The 17,337-nt window shown below is 44.4% G+C and overlaps 1 protein-coding gene across 1 annotated transcript in view; it reads right to left on the reverse strand.

Annotated features, from left to right (window-relative positions):
* Positions 1–6,583: 6,583 nt before the first annotated feature.
* The window catches only part of LOC137412084 (actin-related protein 2/3 complex subunit 1A), a 79,680-nt gene continuing 68,926 nt past the window's right edge, over positions 6,584–17,337 (reverse strand). The window contains exons 9-10 of the mRNA XM_068097337.2: positions 12,225–12,315; positions 6,584–7,119 (exon numbers count right to left, since the gene is read on the reverse strand). Of these exons, the coding sequence (XP_067953438.1) occupies positions 7,081–7,119; positions 12,225–12,315 (130 nt within the window). The 3' untranslated portion in view covers positions 6,584–7,080. The remainder of the gene's footprint in view (positions 7,120–12,224; positions 12,316–17,337) is intronic.

Genomic DNA, 17,337 nt, shown 5'->3' on the forward strand with positions numbered 1-17,337 from the left:
AGACAAGAAAAAATCCACCACCAATCACTACAATGTTATTGGCAGCATCTTCATTTATTCATAATGTGTTCATTGACCTGAAATATAGTTGATTGTTATGAATGGAGGCTATTTTGATATTATGCTAATTGAGCCTGTGCTGATGCTTAATGACAACAACTTTTGATTATTGACATTGTTCTCATTGTGTTCCTTGAGCCAAAAGCAAGTACAAACCCAGAATTAAACCATTATTAGTTACAGGATATGGGTTAAGCTAATTTGTCACAGTGGCCATTTTGGATTCATGCAAATTAGGTGCGAACAAATGACCCAATGTTATAAATACTGTTATAAACATGTTCCTTGACCCTGAAAACATGGGTATAGACACCAGAATTAAGTCTCCACGAGTCTCAGATCCCGAGATATAGGCAAAAGTAGTTTGAATGACGGCCATTTTAAATTTCTGCAAATTAGGCACTGTTCCACAACTTCGATTTTCCTATATTTTTAATACGTTGTTTTGTGAGCTATTCCAAATTAAATGCAGGTAAAATGGATTCTGTTGCACTTTGTTTTGGGTTGACCCCTTTTTTTCATATTTTGATTGGACTAAAAAGAGGACAAAGTAGAATGGCACTCAGGAGAGCATCCTTTTGACCTCACAAAAAATTGGTGGTTGAATTATGTGCTCTGAAATGCAAATTTACTTCAAATTTTAAGTTAATCGGATGAAAAATGACAATTTTAGAAATCCGGCCTATGTTGACCTTTTGGCCTATGTTGACCTCAAAAATAATTGGTGGTTTGTTTCAGTAAACTGATATGCAAATCCTCTATAGATTTCAAGTCAATCGGATGAAAATTGAGGATTTTAGAAATATGACAAAAGTGGTTGACCTTAGGCCTATGTTGACCTTTTGGCCTATGTTGACCTCAAAAACAGATGGTGGTTAAATTCAGTTAGCTGATATGAAAATCCTATTCAAATTTCAAGTCAATCGGATGAAAATTGAGGATTTTAGAAATATGACAAAAGTGGTTGACCTTAGGCCTATGTTGACCTTTTGGCCTATGTTGACCTCAAAAACAGATGGTGGTTAAATTCAGTTAGCTGATATGAAAATCCTATTCAAATTTCAAGTCAATCGGATGAAAATTGAGGATTTTAGAAATTTGAAAAAAGTGGTTGACCTTTGGCCTATGTTGATCTTTTGACCTCAAAAAGAGGATTTTGTCGGACCACAAACTAACATTTGGTGAAGTTTCGTGAAGACCGGTTTAAAATTGTGACCTGTCGGCAAGTATAAGTGAGCGGACAGATAAACACACACACCACAAACCGGAGTGATCAACATACTTGGCAAAAATATTTTTTGCCAAGTAACAAAGAAACGGACTCAAATGCAATACCCTCTCCTCATGCGAGGGTAAAAGGGATGGCACCAGCAGGCCATGGGGGCTTTGGGGGCACACACAGGGCTCTGAGGGGTACTTGGTATCGTTTGCGTATATCAGAGGGTTTGCATGCACAATTATTGTTCACATAGCAGAGCAAATGCAAAACAATCTAGATTATCATATTTAATTGCGCACACAAATGAAAATCAATGTTAAGGTGCAAAGTGAAATCATTGTTATGGTTGGTGCCCCTTAGCAGTGTTGGTTAAAAAAATAAGTGATTTGTGATGTCCAGATGAGCGGTGCACGGACAGACGTTGTACGAGCGGTGCACAGGCCTAGACCTTGTACAAGTACATGCAGACCTTATACGAGCGATGCACGAGCAGACATTGTATGAGCAGTGCACAGGCAGACCACCTTGTACAAGCAAGCGGTGCACGAGCAGACCTTGTACGAGCAGTGCACAGGCAGACATTGTACGAGCGGTGCACGGGCAGACATTGTACGAGCGGTGCACATACAGACCGTGTATGAGCAGTGCACAGGCAGACCACGTTGTACAAGCGAGCAGTGCACAGGCAGACATTGTACGAGCAATGCACAGGCCTGGACTTTGTACAAGCAGACTTTATACAAGCGGTGCACTAGCAGACATTGTACATGGGCAGACCTTGTACGAGCAGTGCACAGGCAGACATTGTACGAGCAATGCACAGGCCTGGACCTTGTACAAGCAGATTTTATACGAGCGGTGCACTAGCAGACATTGTACAAGGACAGACCTTATACGAGCGGTGCACGAGCAGACATTGTATGAGGACAGACCTTGTACGAGCAGTGCACAGGCAGACATTGTACGAGCGGTGCACGGGCAGACATTGTACGAGCAGTGCACAGGCAGACATTGTACGAGCGGTGCACGGGCAGACCTTGTACGAGCGGTGCACAGGCAGACCTTGTACGAGCAGTGCACAGGCAGACATTGTACAAGCGGTGCACGGGCAGACATTGTACGAGCGGTGCACAGGCACACCTTGTACGAGCAGTGCACAGGCAGACATTGTACGAGCAGTGCACGGGCAGACATTGTACAAGCGGTGCACGGGCAGACATTGTACAAGCGGTGCACGGGCAGACATTGTACGAGCGGTGCACAGGCAGACCTTGTACGAGCGGTGCACAGGCAGACCTTGTACGAGCGGTGCACAGGCAGACCTTGTACGAGCAGTGCACAGGCAGACATTGTACGAGCGGTGCACGGGCAGACATTGTACGAGCGGTGCACGGGCAGACATTGTACGAGCGGTGCACAGGCAGACCTTGTACGAGCAGTGCACAGGCAGACATTGTACGAGCGGTGCACGGGCAGACATTGTACGAGCGGTGCACAGGCAGACCTTGTACGAGCAGTGCACAGGCAGACATTGTACGAGCGGTGCACGGGCAGACATTGTACGAGCGGTGCATATACAGACCGTGTATGAGCAGTGCACAGGCAGACCACCTTGTACAAGCGAGCGGTGCACGAGCAGACATTGTACGAGCAATGCACAGGCCTAGACCTTCTACAAGCAGACTTTATACGAGCGGTGCACGAGCAGACATTGTACAAGGACAGACCTTGTACGAGCAGTGCACAGGCAAACATTGCACGAGCGGTGCACGGGCAGACATTGCACGAGCGGTGCACATACAGACCGTGTATGAGCAGTGCACAGGCAGACCACCTTGTACAAGCGAGCAGTGCACAGGCAGACATTGTACGAGCAATGCACAGGCCTGGACCTTGTACAAGCAGACTTTATACGAGCGGTGCACTAGCAGACATTGTACAAGGACAGACCTTGTACGAGCAGTGCACAGGCAGACATTGTACGAGCAATGCACAGGCCTGGACCTTGTACAAGCAGACTTTATACGAGCGGTGCACTAGCAGACATTGTACAAGGACAGACCTTATACGAGCGGTGCACGAGCAGACATTGTATGAGGACAGACCTTGTACGAGCAGTGCACAGGCAGACATTGTACGAGCGGTGCACGGGCAGACATTGTACGAGCGGTGCACATACAGACCGTGTATGAGAATTGCACAGGCAGACCACCTTGCACAAGCGAGCGGTGCACGAGCAGACATTGTACGAGCAATGCACAGGCCTAGACCTTGTACAAGCAGACTTTATACGAGCGGTACACGAGCAGACATTGTACAAGGACAGACCTTGTATGAGCAGTGCACAGGCAGACATTGTACGAGCGGTGCACGGGAAGACATTGTACGAGCGGTGCACATACAGACTATGTATGAGCAGTGCACAGGCAGACCACGTTGTACAAGCGAGCAGTGCACAGGCAGACATTGTACGAGCAATGCACAGGCCTGGACCTTGTACAAGCAGACTTTGTACGAGCGGTGCACTAGCAGACATTGTACAAGGACAGACCTTATACGAGCGGTGCACGGGCAGACATTGTATGAGGACAGACCTTGTACGAGCAGTGCACAGGCAGAAATTGTACGAGCGGTGCACGGGCAGAAATTGTACGAGCGGTGCACATACAGACCGTGTATGAGCAGTGCACAGGCAGACCACGTTGTACAAGCGAGCGGTGCACGAGCAGACATTGCATGAGGACAGACCTTGTGCGAGCAGTGCACAGGCAGTCATTGTACGAGCGGTGCACAGGCAGACATTGTACGAGCGGTGGACAGGCAGACATTGTACGAGCGGTGCACGGGCAGACATTGTACGAGCAGTGCATAGGCAGACATTGTACGAGCAGTGCACGGGCAGACATTGTACGAGCGGTGCACGGGCAGACATTGTACGAGCGGTGCACAGGCAGACCACCTTGTACAAGCGGTGCACGGGCAGACATTGTACGAGCAGTGCACAGGCAGACGTTATACGAGCGGTGCACAGGCAGACATTGTATGAGCAGTGCACGGGCAGACATTGTACGAGCGGTGCACGGGCAGACATTGTACGAGCGGTGCACGGGTAGACATTGTACGAGCGGTGCACGGGCAGACATTGTACGAGCGGTGCGGTGCACAGGCAGACATTGTACGAGCGGTGCACAGGCAGACATTGTTTTCGAGCGGTGCACGGGCAGACATTGTACGAGCAGTGCACAGGCAGACATTGTACGAGCAGTGCACAGGCAGACATTGTACGAGCAGTGCACGGGCAAACATTGTACGAGCGGTGCACGGGCAGACATTGTACGAGCGGTGCACGGGCAGACATTGTACGAGCGGTGCACGGGTAGACATTGTACGAGCGGTGCACGGGCAGACATTGTACGAGTGGTGCACAGGCAGACATTGTACGAGGACAGACCTCGTACAAGCGGTGCACAGGTCGATCTACAATTTATTGGATATCCTGCTTCTTTCTTCCTGGGCTTCCAGTGATGCGGTCAATTGGTGAATATATTCATAGGTATCTAAAAATAATACTGCAATCTTTATTGGATTTCAAGAATAAATTGTTCAACACCAACTACACCGTCTACACAACAATGATTGTTGATCTACAGATGAATCTCCAATAAAGATTACCATATTTTGATACCTATCACTATCAACCCAGGTAACACACATGTTTGAGCTCTCTCCAGCCTGTAGTGTAGCAGCATAGCAAACCTGTTGTGCATTTTGTGATACAAGCACCAAATTTGGTACACTAGTAGACTATCATATTATGAAAAGATCTGGATATTGGGCCATCTCAGATTCAGAGATTTGATTTTTGCAAGATTTCGATTCGATTGGGATCGAAGAGAACACCTTCTTCGTCTTCTGTACAGTGAAGTTGCCAGCCCTGAATTCTCTGGCTACATCTGGGTGCTTCATTGGGAGTGCAACCGTGTCCCTCAGGTGAACAGGGACCCACCTGGCATAGTGTGTGTGGTCTAAGGCATGGAACCATGGGACCAGTTCCGTCAGGGCATCAAGGTACGTCGTGAATGAAGCCTGCCGCAGAGAACGCACGTAGACCAGTACCAACATCTCTAGTTCCAGCACAGTTGCCCAGTACTGAAAGTTGGGAACGTCTTCTCCTCTCTGGTGACACCAGTCTTCGAACTCAGGCAGGTCTTCTGCATCATCAGCATATGTCATACAGTGGCGTTCATACGCACGGTGTTGCAGGATGTGCAGTGCCGCTGTAGTGATTTGATGAGCTCTTCTTGTGCGGGTGACGTGGGCAGCTCGTAGGAAGGAGTCGGCCGTCCCTGGCGTTGCAATCTCAGCTTGCAAAATCTGCAAATCTTGCAAAAATCAAATCTCTGAATCTGAGATGGCCCAATATCCAGATCTTTTCATAATATGATAGTCTACTAGTGTGCCAAATTTGGTGCTTGTATCACAAAATGCACAATTCTTTTGAATATTTGGGCTAAGCCGCCCCACTACTGGGCTTGATCCTCAAACAGATTATAAACTGTTGGATCGGTGCTTTGCAAGGAGGTGTTGTACCATCTATCTGATGTATATTAAGCTGGCTGTCGCATCTCCAAATATTAGTTGATGGACGTTAAAGATCCCAGTGTCTTTCATGACGAATAGGCGAGGTATTCGTTTATGGATATTTTGGGCCAAAAACACACAAAAAGGCGGGGAAATCGGGGATGTGAAAGGGCGGTGGTAGTAGTAGTAGTAGTAGTAGTAGTAGTAGAAACAGAACAAATACCTTGATGCACTCTCTAAGCCTTGACAATTAATTACATGGTTTATCCATGTAATTGGAACCCTGGTGTTGGGCTAGCGGCTAGGGTGCCGGCTTAGGATAACCAAGGATCCTGGGTTCGAATCCCGGTCGATTGCTGAATTAACGCCAGGGGGGTTGACTCAGCCTGTCATCCTTCCGAGGTCGGCAAATTGAGTACCAGTTCACTGGTAATTCCCTGCTTGTCGTTAAAGGCGGCAAAAAGGGTTGGTGTCAGGAAGGGCATCCGGTCCGTAAAACATTGCTTCAAAAAGGGGACCGAAAAACAACAACAACCACGGTTCCCGAAAAAGGCCAACCCCCGCTTTGCGGGGAAAAATGGCCTCTAAAGGTGGTTTTTTTTTTGGTTTTTTTTTTTAATCCAAAATTTACCCGACACTGCTGTATAATGCGGAGACAGCTCTGGGCACCATTGACCATACGTTCCAAAAGCTTTATGGTCAAATTACATCACAAGTCAAAAGTTTGAAAAGCCAAAGTTTTATTTTGACACCAAAACCAGAAAAAATGGATAATCCAATAAACATTTTACACTACACTTTAACCATTTTAAAAAGTGCAAACAAATCATATTCCAAACTCCATGGTCCTGAGACCACAAAAAAGCATGGCATTCGATTTCAAGAGTTGTGTGGGTGGAAAACGAGTGTTACAATTAAAGTACAAAATTGTGGCAGTTAACAAAGCTTGGGCTTCATTTTGTGTTGGGGATTTTATATCAAGCACAAGGGCGACAACAGAGAGGGAAATTAATTTGCATGCACGAAGTGGAAAAGCCAAAATGTATTTTCAAATATCTGCTCAAAAAGACAAAATAATTGCAGGGGTTACGACTCGAAACACTTTTATTTTTAGTCTGCAAACGGTGGTAAAAATAGTATATTTTCAATGAAATAATATTTCTTCGACATAAAGATAAAGAAACTGAGGGGGCCAAAAAGAAAAGAAAAATAGAGCGTTTTCAGCGAATGCAAAGTCCTTCAATCGACGACTCCAGTGTCTGTGGGTCAAACAAACAAACAAACAAACACAAAGTCAACTTTTCCAACAAAAGCACAACAGCAAACATTTATTGAGCAATTCTGCTCTTCGAAAGCCGAGTAGTTTTGGAAACTTAAACCCAAAATATATTCAGTCTATTTGTACAGGTAGTGAATAAAAAAAATGGAAACACCAACAGAATGTCACTTAGTAGGGTGTTGGGCCACTGCGGGCATCGAGCGCGGCATTGATACGACGTAGGAAGGAGTCGTCAATGGTCTGGAACTGTTCTGCAGGAACGTGGCGCCATTCTTCCACAAAAATCATCCAATCCACGTCGGTTTGATGGAGGCGGAAAGGCATTTCATGCTGCATCATGAAATTGAAATTCAGATGATTGCTCAGGATTGTAACATAGCACGCGACATCAACCTTGCCTTCTAATGGAATGTGTAGACCCAGGGAGTGAAAAGAAAACATGAACACCATTATGAACCCGCCAGAAGCTTTTAATTTTGGAACTACGCATTCTGGGCTGTACAGCTCCCTGGGTTGTCGCCACACATGCACACATCCATTTGTCAAGAAAATGGTAGAGGACGGCTCATCAGACCATATCACATTCCTCCACTGCTCGGTAGTCCATTGTCAATGCTCCTTGTACCAATGGACCCGCAAACAGGCGTTGCCAGGTGTGATGAGCGGTTTGTGCATCGCAACTCAGCTATGGTATCCCACCCTTTTTGGGACGATACAGGATGCTTATGACCCACGTTTTTTTCTTCGTATATAAGATTGAGGCTACCTCAGAGACATGCTGAATGGAGAAGGTGGATCAGACTCGGCAACGGTTGTTCGAGTGAGATGTGCATGGAAGAAGTTTCGGGAATTGAGTGGCGTGCTGATGATGAGGGGAGTGTCGTTGAAGCTGAAGGGAAAGGTGTATGCTGCATGTGTGAGAAGTGTTATGATTTATGGGAGCGAGACATGGGTAATGAACGTAGAGCAGCAACGAAGGTTGGAAAGGGTGGAAATGCGAATGGTTCGACGGATGTGCGGAGTATCGTTGAGAGAGAGAGGAAGACAAATTATGAATTGAGAAAGATTATGGGAATAGAGCCTGTGATTGATGCTGTGAAGAGGAACAGGTTGAGATGGTTTGGGCATGTGTTGAGGAAGGATGAAAGTGACTGGTTGAGAAGAGTGATGGAAATGAATGTAGAAGGAAGTAGAAGACGGGGAAGACCGAGAAAGACTTGGCTAAAGATGGTGGAAGAAGAAATGCGGGCAAGGGGGTTAACAAGGAGAGATGCAGAAAATAGGGCAATATGGAGAAGATTGTCATGGGGACCACAAGGCTAACCCCCACTCTAGCAGGGAAAATGGCCTTTAAAATGCATGTTGTTGTTGTTGTATAAGATCGAGGCTCGTGTAAGAGCTAACATAAATCACAAAAAAAAACGGACACACAAAGCAAACAATAAAGGGAGCGGGAGACAAGATGGGGGGAGAGAGAGAGGGTAGCACACAAGTACAACAGCAGAGAACAGGGACATCGGGAGATCTGTGGGAGGGAGAGGGCTCGGGGGGAGGAGGCATGTGAAGGGGGGGGGGGGGGGAGTGAGAGGTATAAAACACATGGACACTGCTAGGACTTCAAGCAAAGAAATCGGTATTTTAAAAAAGTGGATCTGGGGTGAATTAACGGGGATAGAAAAGATCAAGGTTTTGGATGGGGGAAGATAAGAGATGGTGGTGAGGGGCTGTTTTAAAGACATGGAGGGAGGAGTGGGATTGAAGAGAGTGAGGGAGTTTGTTCCAGAGGCGGGAGTAAAGAGGAACAAGCGTTACGCCTAGGTCCCCCGTCGGTGAAGTGATGCGAGTTGACAAAGTGGAAGACGCAAGGCGGCCATCTTGGATTTTGACGTGGCGACCCAATTTTCAATAGCGTTCTCCCTTATGCGGAGATACACCCCTTATGCGGATCTCCCTTATGCGGAGCTCACACACCAGATTAGAAGTTAGTAGTTCGTTTATTTTTCAAGATATTTCGCTCACAAGGTTCAGACACATATATGGTGGCAGCCATCTTGGATTTTGACGTGGCGACCCACTTTTCAATAGCGTTCTTCCTTATGTGTAGATACACCCACACACCAGATTATGTTAGTAGTTCGTTTATTTTTCCAAGATATTTCGCTCACAAGGTTCAGACATATATATGGTGGTGGCCATCTTGGCGTTTGACGTGGCGACCCGATTTTCAATAGCGTTCTCCCTTATTCCCAGATACACCCACACACCAGATTAGAAGTTGGTACTTCACTTATTTTTCAAGATATTCCGCTCACAAGGTTCAGACATACATGGCGGCGGACATCTTGGATTTTGACGTGGCGACCCAATTTTAAACAGCTTTCTTGCTTGTGCCTAGATACAACCACACACCAGATTAGAAGTTGGTACTTCACTTATTTTTCAAGATATTCCGCTCACAAGGTTCAGACATACATGGCGGTGGCCATCTTGGATTTTGACGTGGCGACCCAATTTTCAATGGCGTTCTTCCTTTTGCCGAGATACAACCACACACCAGATTAGAAGTTGGTACTTCGCTTATTTTTCAAGATATTCCGCTCACAAGGTTCAGACATACATGGCGTCAGACATACATGGTGGCGGCCATCTTGGATTTTGACGAGGGTTGCACCCACACACCAGATTAGAAGTTGGTACTTCGCTTATTTTTCAAGATATTCCGCTCACAAGGTTCAGACATACATGGCGTCAGACATACATGGCGGCGGCCATCTTGGATTTTGACGAGGGTTGCACCCACACACCAAATTAGAATTCGGTCCTTCGCTTACGCACGTGCGTACGCACGCATGGACGAACGGATGCACGCACGTACGGACGGATGCACGCACGTACGGACGGATGGACACACGGACGGAGGAGAAAACCATAGTCCCCCTTTCGCTCCGCGGTGCGACGGGGGACAATGAAAGTGAAGGTGAGCAGAGAGTCTTGATTTAGGCAATTTCACGAGAAGAGGGTTGCTGGCAGATCTTGTGTGACCTGAAGGAATATTTCGGGGACAGAGGGCAGAGGGTGCAAGTCTTGACGAGGCACCACTAGGTTTTAGAGGAGGGAGAAAAGTTTGAAAGCTCATTCTTGAGATTGCACAGATGTTGTTTTCTGGCTCTCGAGAGAGTAGACACACTTGTTGCGAGCTTTGTGCAATGATCTGAGGTTGTCTTCAGTTGGATTTGCCTTCCAGGAGGAGAATGTAAGTTGTTTTAAAGCAACTGCCTCACCCCAGGATTCAGTTCAGAGTACCAAGAGCAGGAGGATGGGTAAGTTAATTGAGGAGATGGGATGAATCTGTGCATAAGAGAAAGCAGATTTCCGTAGAAGAATTCCCAGGCTGAATTAATATCAGCAACGGTGGATATTGGAGATTGGAGACTAGTCCTGATGCGTAAAAAAGAAGAAGTTTTAACAGCAAATACATGGAACCAATGAATGTTGAGGCTGCAAATGTCGAGGTCCAACTGTATATACATTAGTCGGGTAAGCTCACACATTGTAAGCAATAACGAACCGTGCTTTGTACATAGGTACACAATAAATAGAAGCTTTATGATTATTGGTAGATTATTGGCAAGCATCACTGACCTGATAGATATCAGTTGAGGTTTTTATTTCACAGTTTACAGTTATATAAATTCCAATTTTGAAATGCTAGATATCGATCGTGTTCTTTTTTAACGGATGTTTTTATGGCTTTTTACGTACATTTTTATTTACAAGATGCTTTCCGACGGTTCTATGATTTTTCCCAGTGAATCGGCTTTGATGTCCGTTGGGCACACACGCGCACACACACACACACACACACACACACACACACACACACACACACACACACACACACACACACACACACACACACAGGACTGCCAGGAAGAGATATGCATATTTCACGCGGTGGTCACATACGTGTGACAGCTCTATTCTTTACATACATGTTGTACGGCCTGTGTATCCTGGTGTTTCCATTTTTTTTGTCCAGCATCTGTAGCTCCAATTAATAAAATAAAAAACAGCCAGATCTAACAGCAATGATCAGCAAAGATGGATCACAATACAAAAACTATATCAATCGCTTCAGAATAACAATATCTGACAATTATCAAATTTTCACCTTACATCATTAATTAAAAAAAACAACATTAAGGCAGCAAATGTAACTCTTGAGTTTTAAAACGACGTATGCTGAGGATGCTATGCCATGCCCATCTGCGGGTCCACTATTGGTGATGAAATGTTGTGATCTTGAGATCACCCATTTTGGCATTTTCATCACAGCACTTCACTCATGATATTAGGATTTTATGTTAAAATCATACTACATTGTGTTGTGTTCATTGTCTTCCAGTGATCCTGCAAATTTATGTGAAAGTACAGCAATGTCTTCTAATATCCTTGTCCTGAATATAAATGTACCTAAAACTCCTTCAAAAGCCTCAAATACTATTTGGACGGAGAGGGGGATTAAAGATAATCTGCTTTTACATTTAGCAAAGCCTCGAGACACAGTGTTGCATTTGTGTTGACACTCATCGACATGGGCTAGGCCATGTAACATATGCACACCTCTACTCGAATTGGGACAGTAAGGATGTATATACAAATAACGCTATTTTCCCTTGTTGAGATGCAACACCATTAAGCATTCAATCTTCGCTGCACATTGCAGGAAAATGTTAATTTCTAACGAATCAAAGGAATAGACATTTTCGAGGACCACACACAAGTGATATAGCTCACTAAATATTTTGAGATCAATGATAATAAAAATCGAAGGTCATTATCCAAATATCAAGGTTATGTCAAGTGCACTATGAATGCAAAAATAAGAAAAGAAAAAAAACAACAAACAAGTACAGATACAAAGTACACCGTCCTCATGCCAAATAAATAAATAAGATCTTCCAGCGGGGATCATTGCCGGGCCCCCTTTGGTGCCCGGTGATGACGTCGTGCAGCGCCTGGAGATGGAATAGGAAAGGAACGGTATACAAAAAGAGCTACATAACTTGCTCTTCATCGTTTTACCTTGAAATCCCACAAAGCCAAAGCCCCATCCATGCCAGTACTACAGAACTTCCTGCACCTGTCTTTTCCTCCTTCATATATGGACAGTTGCCTGCAAGAAACCAAAAAATGAAAACAAGAAGAGTAAGGTTTTCTTCGTCTCACATCTCAGGTACTGCAATTCATTTATTAAAAAGATATGGGAACCCGATGAAATTAAAATACATTCCACAACATAAATCACAATCATACAATTACTGGATATTGCATCCACTCACACACAAGGCAATTCATAGTCATGACATCACAGAACCTAAGCTCACACAGAAGTGCAACCAAGGGCTTCTGTCAGGGAAGTCCAGAGGAAAATTAGATTGGACTTTCAAAAGCAGCTATCATTTTTTTTAAACAGTTTAAAGTCCAACACCACTCCTGAAATGGTCAAAAACAATTGTTAAAGTATAAAACAGGTATTTTATATATATATATATATATACATATATATATATATATATATATACAGTCATGTGAAAAAGTAAGTACACCCCATGTTAAGTTTTGACGTTTTCAACATATTTCAACATACAGCTATTTGATCTTCATTACAACAATATTGACACATAAAGGTGATATAATATAACAAATATCATGAAACATTTACATTTTGTAGTCCATTGTATAATTTAAATAAACATAAATGCAAATTTGGCATGTGGAAAAAGTAAGTACACCCTTGGCTCTAATAGGTGGTATTGCCCCCTTTGGCAGAAACAACCTCAAGGAGGCGTTTCTTATAACTGTCAAACAGTCTCTGACATCGTCGACTGGGAGAAATTTTTGCCCACTCCTCCATGCAGAATTCTTTCAGCTGTGCGATGTTTGAGAGGTTTCTTGCAGCGCCTGGAAACACCAGGCTCGTTTCAAATCCCCCCACATCTCGATGGGATTTAGATCCAGGCTTTGACTTGGCCATTCCAGAACCCTCCATTTCTTTCTTTTCAGCCATTCCTTGGTGGATTTACTGGTATGTTTAGGGTCATTGTCATGTTGCAAGATCCACCTTCGGTTGAACTTCAACTTTCCGACAGATGGCCTCACATTATCCTCAAGCACCCTCTGGTACAATGAATAATTTATAGTGGATTCTATGATGGTGAGCTGCCCAGACCATAATATTTCCACCACCATGCTTTACAGTTGGTATCAGGTTCTTGTGGTCAAATGCTGTCTTTGGTTTTTGCCAAACATCTCTTCTAGTACTGTGGCCAAATAGCTCTACCTTTGACTCATCTGTCCAGAGCACATTGTTCCAGAATTGCTGGTCTTTGCCGAGGTGTTCATTGGCAAACTTTAGTCTTGCCCTGATGTTCTGTCTGGACAGCAAAGGTTTCCTCCTGGCACACCTCCCATGTAGATCAAATTTGTGCAGCCTCTTTCTAATGGTAGACTCGTGCACTTTGACATCAACAATGGCAAGAGCTACCTGTAGGTCCCGTGATGACATTCTGGGGTTCTTAGAGACTTCTTTCAGCATCTTGCGGTCTGCTCTCAGGCTGAACTTGCTGGGGCGGCCTGGCCTGAACAAGTTGGCAGTTGTTTGGAATCTTCTCCACTTATAGATGATCTTCCGGACAGTCGAATGATTGATTTCAAATTGTTTGGAGATCTTTTTAAATCCCTTCCCAGACTCGTAGGCATCTATAACCTTCTTTCTGAAGGCCTCAGTGAGCTCTTTTGATCTAGGCATGGTGATGCCACACACTTCAACAACAAAGAGCAAACCAAACGAAATGTCTGAGGTTTAAATAAGACAAGTTCCTCCAAGATCCTCTCTAACGATGTTCTAATCATTTGCAACTGAGCTGGTGCACCTGATTCTAATTTTAGGTATTTGAAGTAGTGATAAATGTAGGGGTGTACTTACTTTTTCCACATGCGAAATTTGCATTTATGTTTATTTAAATAATACAATGGACTACAAAATGTAAATGTTTCATGATATTTGTTATATTATATCACCTTTATCTATCAATATTGTTGAAATGAAGATCAAATAGCTGTATGTTGAAATATGTTGAAAAAGTCAAAACTTTACATGGGGTGTACTTACTTTTTCACGTGACTGTGTATATATATATATATATTGTTGTGGAAATGAGAATTGTGTTTTTTTATTGTGTAATAAATTGTAAAATATCACCCTCCTTCCTCCAGTTGTGTATAAAGGTCAAAGGGCGTCCCTTAGTTAGGTCATATACAATCGCGTTAGCCAATCATAGATTTCCTGCTTGTTGGTAGTTATTTCCTTATTCTGTGTATTAGGTTAAGGCTTTGTCTTCCATTAATTAATACTCCATTGCACCGAAGTCAAATAAGCTAGGTCCCCTTTCATTTTCATCCCAGCGGTGCGAGTGGTTTTCCATCGCCGCAAGACTCCATTAGCCACGAGGTAATCTCGGAGAAGAAGGGGGAGAAGCCAAATCACGGGCGTTGCCCGCCCATCGTCATCAAAAGGGTGGAGCCAGCGAGCCCTGACCAGCCAACCAGGGCTGGGGAAATACCATCACGGGCGTGGCGCGGGTTGATCTGAAAGCGCGTTATAAAAGCGCCCGCGCAAGCATTTCGAGAGAGTACGGCAGATGAGTAAGGGATCCCCACGAACAGATGCGTCAGGGAGAGAACCCGTCACGCAACGCCCCCACGAGATACGAGAGAGAAGGCAGATGAACCGGTGGAGAGCACGCGGCGCATGAGGCGGAGGAATCCCTGAAAGAGCGGCGGCACGCAGCAGCTTCAGCCACAGCAGCTTCGGGTTTCACCGGCAGTATCGACCGTGGCCGCGGAGGAACGCGCCGTGCGAGACCGATCAAGAGGGCGGCGGCTGCTCCCTCCGGCCCGACCGTGCTTCAGTCCGAGCTGAACCTTCCTCTCCCTCCAGCCATCCACCTCCTGCCATTCCTGTCATCATCCCCCGTGTAAGTGTGCTTGTAGTCTGTCTTTGTCTTGTCCTTGGGGTATAAGTTAAGCCTGTTTAGTTAAGCTAGAGCTTCACTGTGTCCTTCTGGTCCATCCCTCTTTCTGCTTTATTTTCGTATCCTTCCTCCTCCTTGGTTTCTTTTGGTTGTAAATAGTAGTAATAAATTATAGTCGTATTTCAAACCCCTTTTTGTCTTCTTCTGCTTCTTCACATCCGTCGTCTTCGTCTTTTCCCCATTGAATACCTGTGGCACGATTTGGCCAACGTTTGAGAATCGGGTCGAGTCATTGTTAACAGTTCGTGCCGCGGCTGCCATCCGCTCGGCAAATTACCATCTTATCCGCGGTCGCGAACGAAGCTGCTCACCGGCCTTTCCGGAGGTCGCGGTGCAGCTTCAGGGACCACGTCGGTCAGTAACAAACGAGGGGACTAATCCCCCCTCGAGAAGGGATCCGAGGCCGACGTTGGGTTCCGTAACAATATATATATATATATATATATATATATATATTTATATATATATATATATATATATATATATATATATATATATATATTATATATATATATATATATATATTAATACTACCAGGTTGGTATTCTTTCCTTCAGAGAAACCAACTCAAAATTGGCTGAAGCTAAGAAAGTGGTTTCAACAACAATCAACTGCACTTTATTCCATGATGGTACACATCAACATTGTGGGTTTTTCACTTCAGGTTATCTGCAGCACTTTTCTCCACAGTTCAGTCAAAAATAGGAGCAGATTTATTCAGAGTTTGACAGTATACTGTATTATCTAGCTGAGCTGATACAATCTCCTGTTCACCTTTTCAAGCAATAACTTAAAGTCAGAAACAAGAGGATTTTTGCGAGCAAGTCCAAATATGCACATGTGGACAAAAGAGAATTTTCAGTAAATGTTAACCTGTTTTTGCTTCATGCCACAAATTGCTTATCACATCAGTTGCTAAATACTATGCAGGGAAGGCAACGGAGAAATTGCCCCAGCCAATATCTGCAATAATAACAAAAGCTGCAAAAAAGACTATGCAAGTAAAGTTATGTGTGTCAACCCATCCCACATGCAGTGACTGCATGTGGGGCAACAATGCTGTAGGTGAACCGGCACCGGGTACACACTAGGGGGAGCCCTGGAAAAACTCCCAGGGTGAGGTGAGAGGCAAGAAGAAATAGCAGGAACCTATAAACCTGAAGAAGAAGAAGAAGAGGAGGAAGACGAAGAAGACCGCTCCTTTTGCACTTCTTTTTTTTGTATACAAGATTGAGGCTCGTGTAAGAGCTAATCAGATGCATAGGGCTGCCGAAGCAGTTTCCTAGGCTATTGGACACAATCCTGGATGGATGCCACCCTGACGCAGGATACTCAAATGGCTCATTCTTCCCAGTAAGCTGGTACTCATTTTGCCAAACTCAGAAGGATGACAGGGCTAAGTCAACCCACCTGGTGTGAATTCAATGGCTTGGCAGGAGCTTGAACTCAGGACCTTGTGATCTTAAGCCAGCCACCTTAACCGTTAAGCCAACACCAGGCTCTATAAAAGTGAGAAAGGTTTAAAAAAAAGAAAGTTGTCTTTTCAGGGCTCAAAAATGCTGATGACTGGAATGGACAATGTGCGAGAACAGTACAAGTACTTCCGAATCATGCCCGGCCTACGTTAAATCAGTGCATTGGCTCTGGTTCTGATGGATGGATCTTTGCAATAGTCGATACTCACACATTCTCCTCTAATGAAGCAAATTAATTCCATTGGGCTTGTGGCTTACACAGTCAAACGTTGTGTAAAAATCCAATATGTACTGTATTATTATTATTATTGCCTACAAAATATAGACTATTAATGCAAAAGGATGTAGGTATGGCAAGAAGAGTTCATCTCTAAATCTAATTTTTCACTAAATTAAGCATGAACCGAAAAATCAATTTAGCTATCCATATAGTACATATCAAAGAAAGCATAACACATCTTCTCTGGGCTCTCATACAACCCCGAGTGTTGAAACACCTCCAACTGCATTCCCAAGCACTACGTGAAGGTGGCAAGAGAGCTCTATGTTAAGGATGTCAAAATTAAAATTGACAAAAAAAATGTGGTGAAAGATCCAAAAATGTATAAGCTGTAAAAAAAAATAATA

Source organism: Myxine glutinosa, chromosome 3, assembly GCF_964187855.1.
Source record: "Myxine glutinosa chromosome 3, kmMyxGlut1.1, whole genome shotgun sequence".
Classification (NCBI taxonomy): domain Eukaryota; kingdom Metazoa; phylum Chordata; class Myxini; order Myxiniformes; family Myxinidae; genus Myxine; species Myxine glutinosa.